Below are 10,432 nucleotides of genomic sequence, written 5' to 3'. Positions count from 1 at the left end.
GGGAAAAAAAAAGAAAAAGAAGACAAAGCCTTTTTTTTTTTTCTATTTATCTAATAGGTTGGAGTTGTTTGAAGCCTTCAGGATTTGCTGTACTTGAGTACAGTACTGTATGAGTTAGGTGTGCATCAGATGGTGCGTGGGGGTCAGCTGTGGATAGCTCTCTCACTGATGAGAGGTTTCCAATCTATTCCTCCTGACATGAGTGACCGTGTGCTACAGCCTTCCAGCTAAGATCCATCAGGCACCAAAAGTCACCCTCAGAGGGATGGGAAATGGAGATGTCCAGGGTCAGGTCACACATGGATGTGGCAGTGTCTCCAAGCATCTTGCTCTTCACCAAGATGGATCTCAGCCAGGCAAGCAGAAGGGTTTCACCACCTTCTTGTCTTGCTTCATCCCACAGACAGAATGAAACTGCCCCAAATCTTCCACACCTCCTGTGTTGCACTTTCATTGGTTTTAAGCCACATTTGGGGCAGATTGGGCCTTTGTGCAGAGAAGGAATGGTCTTCATTTACCCTGTGGGGGTGAAGAAGCAGAGGGAGTTGGGACAGCACTGCATACCAGAACTGGGCTGTTGCTAAGCTTCTCCCACTTCAGACTAACCCAGAATTGGTGTCTTCATCTTTTTTTGGTCTATTCATATCTGCACTTCTAATAAAGACAGAAAAGAATAATGAGAGTACTTCTCCATGAGAAAACGGAAAGGGAGAAGGGATGATTCCCAAGGGGAGGATTCCCAGGACATTCTTTGCATTGTGCTGTGCTAGTTACTTTGCAGCGTCCCCGTGGGCCCTTACAGAGGGTGAAATACTGCTCAGTAGAACACCACAAGACCTTCTGTCCAAACAGTAGGCACAGCAGCTCCTGCTTGCATTGAGTAGCACCTGGTGGGAGCTCTTCGCTCAGAATACCTACGGTCCAGGCTGGTGCTGGGGCCAGCTGCTATCAGAGGAGTAGGAGAACAAGTAAGTCTTATGGCAGGAAAGCCTACAAAAGAGCCTCGGTTGGAGATGCTCAGCTTGCAGGATCCTCACACAGCACTGCTCCCTGATTGAAAATTTGCAGACTGTTCTCAGAAGCAACAAAAGCCAGAGGAGCCAGAGGTGCTCCAGCAAGGAGACGTGCATTCAGATGGTGGTGGTGAGACACAGGAAACGCATAGGGTATGTGTTAGTGCAGCTGGAAGCCATGCTGGAGTGAGGATGCAGTGCATCTGATGCACCTCCATCACCCAGCACAGCTTCACCCAGCTCAGCACAGCTTCATCTGCCTTTGTGTTTCCTTCCCAAATGGAGCAGCTGGAGGGCAGCAGGCAGGTGTTCAGGATCTGAGAACTGGTATAAGGCACTGTCCATTAGGAACACGCACTCACAGATCTTAGTGGCTGCTTCTGGGAATGGGAAAATTAATTGTGGTTTGACATCTGGGAGTGAAAAAAAGATAGACGAGCCACTTAAACCTACTAATTCCTATTCTGTGACGCCCTGAGCTCTGCACTTTGTATCATGGGATGTGCAGTACTTGCTGATGGATTTATTTCCTATGAATCAAGAGGGCAGTGCGAGACACATCACAGGCATGGCTTAATGAGGAAAGGAGAGGAGATGGAGGAGGAGCAGGAGAACAGGATGGAAAAAAGGAGTGGAAGGGGAGGAGGCAACACACGGCCATTGTGGCTTTGTAGAATTTAAAGGAAAAAAAAGTTCAGATGAAAAATTCTGGTCAGCTCCAGCAACAGAGGAAGACAGCACCGAGCACTACGACAATATCAGCCCATTCCCCAAGAGTGCCCATGTTCTGAAATCTGAACACACACACTTCAAAACCCTTGGCAGACATTGTACCGGAGGTGAAGAGATGCAGGAAATGGAACACATTCCCTTCTCACTGCTGCACGGGATGGGAAAAGCAGAGAGGACTGCTCAGTGGGGAAGGCTTTTCCACCACCTGCTTTATTCTTGGGAGTTCACTCCATGGGACAAATCTGGTCAATGTTTATGAGTATTTCCTGAGATCAGCCACAGTGGTTGCTGTCAGTGTTCCTCTGGTTGGGATGGCTTCTCTGCCCACATTGCTCACCTCTTGCCAAATGCAGCCACTGGGGATCAGCCAGGGAAAGCAAATCTGCACTCCCTGCTGTTTTATTAAAGGTATGGATGGACCCAGCTCTCTGCTCTGCATAAAGCAAGCTCCTTCTATGGATGGTGTTGGTCACGCTAGCAGTCCAAAGCCATTAGCCATTCCTGAAAACGTTGGTGCATTCCTCAGTGCTGAAGGACTAAAGATCAACTGAAACATCCAGGGAGTGTTGACTTGTTGTGTCTCTCCCAGTTGCATTCTCTCAAAAGGAATGAATAGGATGGCAGAGTTTTAGCAATGAGAATCATGCTGTCCTTACACTTCGGTGGGTGCAGGTAAGTTGACTCAGACACTTGCTGGCAATTACTGAAGCGTTTTGTGCACTCTGCTTGCATCTTGGTGCTCACTTGCATCTTGGTGTAAGTGGTTTGCTGCAAATGTCCTTGCTAGAATAGCTTTCAAGCAACTTGATACCAACAGTCTGCCTACTGTGTTTGTAAATTGTGCATAAAAAAACAGCATGTGAGTTTTATTTATCACAGAGTCAGGATTGGAATAACGTCCCATCAGGGAAATGAGCTATGATTTCTGTTTTAGGATGAGTGATTCAACACAGACGTGCAGTAAAAACAGAGTTTTTTGCAAACAAATGCTACTTTTAGAACCATTTGGACTAGTAACCTGCAGTAAAAATGTGTAGCATCCCTGTTTTACATGGGTGGGGTGTGGAATTTGTTGTCAGAAAGCTCAGCAATGCTGCAGACAGCCTTGCTGTGGGACTCAGGCAGGGTCTGCACCTCTGTTCCAGCCCTCCCAGACTGCCCCAGGAAGCTGGGGTTGTACAGCTATGTGGTGGTGAGTGGTGACACTGCTGTTGTTTCAGGAATTGGTGCTTCTCCTTAACAGCTTTAAATCCCAGTGTTCTTAAAATTCTGATCTATGTGAACAGAAGGGCAGCTTAAAGCCTGTGTTTCTGATGGCAGCGTAGTGCATACGGGAAAGGCTCAAGCAGAACCAGAGTTGTGCAGGAGCAATAAAAATGTGTTTTATTTGATTTTGCCCTTGCAGCAGAGGACGTGCCACAGCATAGCATGACTGCTCTTCACCCTGCATGCCATGCCCTTCCCCAACAGCTCTGACCTCAGCCCATCCTCCTTCATCTTGGCCAGTATCCCAGGGCTGGAGGCTGCCCATTTCTGGATGGCGATCCCTTTGTGCTCCGTGTACGTTATGGCTGTCGCAGGCAACTGCATGGTGCTGTTCATCGTCAAGACGGAGCCCAGCCTGCACGTTCCCATGTACTTCTTCCTCTGCATGCTGGCTGCCATCGACCTGGCCTTGTCCACCTCCACGGTGCCACGTGTCCTCGCCTTCTACTGGTTCAACACCAGGGAGATCAGCTTTGGAGCCTGCCTCGTCCAGATGTTCTTCATACACACGCTCTCGGCCATTGAGTCCACCATCCTTCTGGCCATGGCTGTGGACCGCTATGTGGCCATCTGCCACCCGCTGAGGCACGCTGCCATCCTCACCAACGCGACGACAGCAAAAATAGGGCTGGCAGCCATGGTCAGAGGAGTTCTCTTCTTCCTGCCCTTGCCTTTGCTCCTGCTGCCCCTTCCTTTCTGCAGCTCACGGGTGCTGTCACACTCCTTCTGCCTGCATCAGGACGTGATGAACCTGGCCTGCGCCAACACGACCCCCAGCGTGGTGTATGGCCTCACCGCCATCCTGCTGGTCATGGGGCTGGACGCCCTCCTCATCTGCATCTCCTACTTCCTGATCCTCAAGGCTGTCCTGCGGCTGGCATCGTGGAAGGAGAGGCTCAAGGTGTTCAGCACCTGCATTGCCCATATCTGCGTGGTCCTGGCCTTCTACGTGCCTCTGATCGGGCTGTCAGTGGTGCACCGGTTTGGGAAGGATCTGGCCCCGCTGGTCCATATCATCATGGGGAACATCTACATCCTTGTGCCAGCTGTGCTCAACCCCATCATCTACGGGGTGAGGACTAAAGAGATACAGAGGAGGATCCTAAATTTCATTCACATACACAACAACAGAACAGCCCAGTGACTTGTGCTTGGATGTTGTGTCCTGTTCCCACTCACTGTCTCAACTTGTTTTACACTCAGAGTCCTTGGAGTTGGGGCTGTCCTCTGTGCAGCACTCAGCACCCTGTAGGATCCTCTAAGGTGCTATCGCAGGGTAAAAAGAAGATAACAGCTGCAAACTGCTTCCAAGAGTGCTTACTCCACCAAACCTGGAGTGAGTCTACCCTGATGATCCAAATCCAACCCTGATCCAGCAGATATGGGAAGGAAAAAATGTCTCAGCAAACTAACAGCGTCTTGACACTGCACTTCTTTGTCCCCATCTCCTCTCTAATTTGCACAGCTGAATGATTCAGATTAATTCACGGGTTTTGCTCGTGATGTGCTCACTGTCCAAAAACATTTTAGCAAAGGTTTTAGCTAACATTTATTTTTAAGTGAAATAATTGCAGGTAACCTTAAAGGTGCGGAAATGCACTTTAAAAGTGCTCCACCTCTATAGTCCTGTTCTGATCTACTGGGTGTCCAGTTAACGCAGCTCTGACCCCTCACAGCTCACAGCTATTGACAGGGGTTGTGAAAATAATTTTCATTTATAATTATATTCTGGAAAACCAGCCTCTCAAGAGAGAAATGAGGAAGTTGTAAATGTGAGGGATAGTCCCAGCTGAACGAATCACTATTTCCTAGTGGAAGGTGTTTTATTCTTTGACTTCACACGTGTATGAATTTCCAAATGAGCTCAAGATCTCCACCTTCCAGATTTTTCTTACAATTCCAAGGTATTCTGCATTAAATCAGAATATTTCATAGCCTCTCCTCCCAAGAGTCTCACAACTCTTCTTTAAGTGGGAAGCTATAAAACTCTTTAAATGTGATGGAAGCCTTCAAGTCTTGGGGCCCATAAAGATGTGAAAGATGATGCAGTGAAGTGCATTTGTTTTGGCTGGCCTTCACCAATCCACAGGCACATACTTAGAAATGTAGCTTACCAACAATGTTTTTCTGGAGAATAGAAAAGAAAAAAAGAACAGCGTACAAGACATTTTTCATTGACATCATCTCATAATTTGGAAAAAGGTTAAAGACCTTGGGAAGGGATGTTGTGCAACTGGTCTTGCAATGAAGCACACCGATTTAAAGATGTTCTCAGATCTTTTCTTACCCCAATCCATTGAAAATCTTTATGTACTTTGTCTTTATAAAAATGATTTCTTCTTCGTAAATAGAAAAAGATCCAAGCAATCCTTTCTTTTCCCTCTTGGCTTAATCTCTCGCCTTGTGGCTTGTTGGCTATTTTAAACTGTGCTCTCCATCCCCGAGGTAGCTGTGGAGTCTCCCTCCTTGGAGATCTTCAGAAGCCATCTGGGCTGCATTGCCACGGGCAGGAATGTGTTTGCTGTTCCCACAGATCGACTCTGGAGCAGCCCCTGGAGTTCCTCTGCTGAGAGGGCTGGGTGATCTCTAGCTGGCTGTCTCTACACAGGTGAGTAACAGAGAGGAAGTCATCTGGGAGCAAAACCCTTCATGTCAGGACATCTCACAGATGACCAGAGGTACCAGGGACTTCCGTGATCTGTGCTCCATCAGGAGGTCCAGGAGCTCTTGAACATTGCTATCTTCATCAGCAGAATATTATCAAAGAATCCATGGGGCAATTCGGGTTGGCAGGGAGCTCCAAACATCTCCAGTCCAAACTCCTGATCGGCGCGGGCGCAGCTTCAGGGTCAGAAAGGAAGCAAAGCTGTTCATCCAGTCTGCTGCTGAAACCTCCAAGGACAGATGTAGGACAGCATCTTTGGGCCTCTGTTGCAATGATTGACTGTCCTTACTATGACTTTTTTTCCTCTTTTTATCTGGCTTGAACCTCTCATTTCAACTGACACTTGTGTCTCTCATCCTCCCACTGCACCACGCTGTGAAAGCCTGGCTTCCTCTTCCCAGTTACGTCCTCATGGGCAGGGAAAGGCTGCTCATCTTGGGAAGAGCCAAAGCTCTGAAGCTGAACAAGCCTATTTTCCTCCTCAAGTACCACTGATCCAGCCCCAGCCACCCTGCTAGCTATCAGATGAATATTCTCCCCACTGTCAGTGCCTTTTTTGTGCTAGGGCCCCAAACTGGATTGGCTATCTAGATGTGGTTTAGCAAGTGCTGGGTAACCCCTCGAGGACACGGCCTATCACTGTCTAGAAAAGTCATCCCAGCACCCAAAACAATGAACACTGGGAGGGACAGGTAGAGAAGGAGAAAAGACCAAAACAGAAATGCCAGGGGGCGTAATTCTGCGCTGGCTCACAACATACATGTGGAATCATGCTTTGCAGTCAAAGAGTCATAGGGTGCTTTTTTGTTAGTGCTAAATGGATCAGAATCCTTGGGGAAAGCCCACAGAATTATGTTTAGCTATGAAAAAAAAAAAAAGCATTTTGGAAAACAGCATAAGGAAAATGTATTATTTCCATCAGAGAGAATGGAAGCAAAGAAAAGCAAGCAAATACCTCAGAAGTGCAGAGGTTCAAGAGCTCTCCTCCCTCACGGCTGCCAGGAGTGGGCACACAGAGGCAGCCGTGGTTCTTGTCCAGAGCAGCAGACCAGGGAGCCCTGCTCACTCCTGAAGCTTTCATCACTGTGCTGTCTTTGACGTGTGGTTTATCACTTGGCACCTTGTCCAGCCACCAGCACCGCTGGCTCTGAGGATGCGTGGGATGTTTATGGGATTGCATTTGTGGGGTATTAAATTCCAGAGAGAACTTTATGCCTGCCTGTCCTCCTGTCCAGCACAGATCTTCTGTTGCACCAGGGCCGTCTTACATCTTGCCCCTAACTCCTAGTTGTGCTGAAAGAGGATGCTCACCCAGAGCACATGCTGCTTTGCTTGAGGGCCTTCAGCTGGCAGATGATACACTGGAGTGTGGTGTGATTTCTTCTGATTGCCAGCTAACACTGGAGGAAAAGGATTGTCCTCTTTGTAGTCTGTATTTCTGTAGCTTTGGACTCTATGAAGCACATTTTGCTATAAGCTTTTCTCCTAAATTAAAGCACATTTTATTTCAAAATATTTTCATTTCAGCAAGTTACAAGCAGTTTCTACCTGGGACTTAAAAGCAATTCCATCCCTTGTCATTTTTGTCAGATTCTGTTTTATTAGAGCTTGACGGGCAACATGTTTTCATAAAAATGGAAACAATCTATACCTGCCTAATGTGATTGGAGAAGTGTGAATGAATTCTCCAGAGGTGCGCTATGCATCCAAACACTTTTCAGATGGCTGTGACATTGAGAAATGGCTCCTGCTCGTTCTCCATATGTCCCTTATTTTGTTTCCTTTTGTACTGAGAGAAAAATTAATAAAGGAAAATGAATGAACCATCCTGAAAATGCTGTGGTTTTTTTTTACTAGCCATCCACTTCTCAGAAAGACTGTTAATAGAGCCACAGAGAAGGGAGGTATGATGAATTCTTCCTTAAGGAGCTTATGGGTCCCTGATACACTTGTTCACTGTGGAGTCCCCAAGTCAACACGATCCTGAAGTAACAGCAGGCTGCAGTGAGAGCACACGGTGTCTGAATTCCTCTCTCCACCATGAGCAGGACCAGGTGCCACAGGTGGGGATGCACAGAGTTTGCTGGTCTTCACTCAGCCCCAAGTACCTCACAGAGGAAGAGGAAAGAACCAAAGTCTCTTGAAAAAGGGAGAGAAAAGGGAAAGGAGAAATAAGGAGAGAGAAGTAGGGGAAGGCAGAACGCAAGGAAAGCTTGCATACAAATGGAGAGAGAACAGGAAGTCACTGGAGCACAGAATTGGCAAAGGAGTCAACAAGGAGTGACATGAGACCAGTGCAGCGGTTGGAAATGAACTATCAGTGTTGATACGTTCACTGATTGTTGGGATTGATAGAGTTTAAGACAGTCCAAAAGAAAAAAAACAAAGGTTTCTTACAGAAATTTCTTACAGAAATTGACATGGCCAAAGATTTGATGCAGAAATGTAATAAGAAACTTCATCAAGAGGAAGATGTCCCTGGCAATGACAGAGAAGGAGGCTTAGACTACCTTTAAGGGACCTGCCCAACCCAAATCAATCTTTGATGCTATACTGCATGGACACCACAGAAACAGCACAGGGAGGTACAGCGTGCCCCAGTGCAGAGCAAGTAACTCAACAAACTCTGGAAGATACTGCAAGAAAACTATAAAAAAAACTGTAAAAAACTATAGAAAACTGAAAGATACAGACAGAAAACTGACCAAAGTTTTAGATCAAAACTGTACAACAGACGATGAGATCATCAGCATTGAGGTGGATAAAAGTTGATTTCTTTTCTGTTTCTTTTTTGTCTCCCTAATTACATGCTAATCGGCAGGGGAAATTCAGAACTCTGCTAAGATTTACCTGTGGCTTATAAATATCTCCTGGTCCCCACAGTGCCCAGTCCCTGCCTGGAAACCTGCAGAAGGCGGGTGAGTATGGAGGGCTGGGGCAGAACGTGGCTGGTCTTGAGGCTCGCGCTCTCCCTGGACGTGCCGTGCCCTCCCTTCTTGCTGCTGCTGCACCTCTCCCACACAAGTGACCACGGCCCCAGGGCAGTTTCTGAAGGCTCTTGCCAGGTCCCCAGCACTGCCCTGGCTGTGCTGCAGGGCTTCTCAAGCAATCCCTGTCCCCACCTATAGGGAAAATCCCGGGAGCTCAGCCATGTTTGGGGGCTGAGTGAGCTGCAGTCTGCAGGACAGGAATGGGCACTGCAGGAGCACTGCCGTGGAGGGGGCTTCTCCAAATGCGGGGCCACTGCCTCGGGGCTTTGCTCTGCAGTTGCGTGTTTCTCACCCATGGCAAACACCCAGTGCCTCTGCTCACAGCAGCAGGCAGCTTGCTTCAGAACAAAGCTTCTGCGGAGCTGGAGGGTTGCTGCCAATGACTTTGCATCCCCTCTCTGCCCTTTTCCAGGTTTGCTTTGGACTGCTTTGCATCTGCAAGTTCTTATTTGCAAATTCAAATTCAGCAACAATCCATTTTGCATGCTGTATGAGTTTCAATAGGGCCAAGTGTCAGGTCCTGCATTTTGGTCACAACAACCCCAGGCAACCCTACAGGCTTGAGGAGGAGTGGCTGGAAAGCTGCCTGATGGAAAGGGACCTTGGTGTGCTGATGGACAGTCAGCTGAATGTGAGCCAGCAGTGTGCCCAGGTAGCCAAGAAGGCCAATGGCATCCTGGCTTGTATGAGGAATGGAGTGGTGAGCAGGACTGGGGAAGTCATCCTGCCCTGTACTTGGTACTGGTGAGGCCTTACCTTGAGATCTGCGTTCAGTTTGGGGCACCTCAGTACAGAAAGGACATGGAGGTGCTGCAGCAGGGCCAAAGAAGGGCAACAAGGCTGGGGAAGGCTTGGAGAATGTGGCCTATGGGGAGAGACTGAAGGAAGTGGGGCTGCTCAGTCTGGGGAAAAGAGTCTGAGGGGAGACCTGATTGCTCTCTTCCAACAGCTGAAAGGTGACTGCAGCTGAGCAGGGCTGGTCTCTTCTCACTGGTGACAGGATGAGGGGAAATGGCCTCAAGTTGTGCCAGGGGAGGGTTAGGCTGGATCTCAGGAAACACTTCTGTACAGAAAGGGCTGTAAAGCACCGCAATGGGCTGCACAGGGAGGTAGTCGAGTCCCCATCCCTGGATGTGTTTAAAAATTGTATGGATGTGGTGCTCAGAGATATGATTTAGGAGTGGGTTGTGAGAGTATGGGTTGGGCTGTGATTGGACCTGATGACCTTTAAGGTCTTTTCCAACCTAAGCAATTCTATGCTTCTAGGATTCTTAAGACACTTGGTGAAGTGGGACAGACAGGGATACTTATAAGTGGGAACTTCCAAGTGGGGGGGGAAGGGGGAAGTTCTTTACCCAGGGAGTGGTGAGGTGCTGGAACAGCTGCCCAGAGAGGCTGTGGATGCCCTGTCCTTGGAGGTGTTCAAGGCCAGGTTGGATGGGGCCCTGGGCAGCCTGGTTTAGCATTAAAAGTGGAGGCTGGTGGCCCTGCATGTGGCAGGGGGTTGAAGATTCATGATCCTTGAGGTCCCTTCCAACCCTGGCCATTCTGTGATTCTGTGACTCTGTGAACTGACAGACACTTGTGGGAAACGTGCTCTCCTGAACCAGTGCAAGCAGCTGTCCCAGGGCTGGCTCTCTTGCACTTCTAAATCCATGTCTCCCTGACGTCTGTGTTTGTTGCTGACAACATCATCTCCAGGGTGTTGGATGCTTTGTTACAGGATGTTAGAGTCCTCAGGGTAGGCAAGAGACAAGAAGGGCTTC

At 48.3% G+C, this 10,432-nt stretch overlaps 1 protein-coding gene across 1 annotated transcript; it reads left to right on the top strand.

The window, feature by feature from the left end:
• The first annotated feature begins 3,034 nt into the window (after positions 1-3,034).
• Positions 3,035-4,478, top strand: LOC128088637 (olfactory receptor 51E2-like). The gene has a single exon (XM_052699376.1). The coding sequence runs from the start codon at positions 3,199-3,201 to the stop codon at positions 4,153-4,155; it is 957 nt and encodes a 318-aa protein (XP_052555336.1). The 5' UTR covers positions 3,035-3,198; the 3' UTR covers positions 4,156-4,478.
• The last annotated feature ends 5,954 nt before the right edge of the window (positions 4,479-10,432 follow it).

Source organism: Tympanuchus pallidicinctus, unplaced genomic scaffold, assembly GCF_026119805.1.
Source record: "Tympanuchus pallidicinctus isolate F22 unplaced genomic scaffold, pur_lepc_1.0 scaffold36, whole genome shotgun sequence".
Classification (NCBI taxonomy): Eukaryota; Metazoa; Chordata; class Aves; order Galliformes; family Phasianidae; genus Tympanuchus; species Tympanuchus pallidicinctus.
The sequence above is the reverse complement of the archived record's forward strand: the minus strand, read 5'-3'. Positions and strand labels throughout refer to the sequence as shown.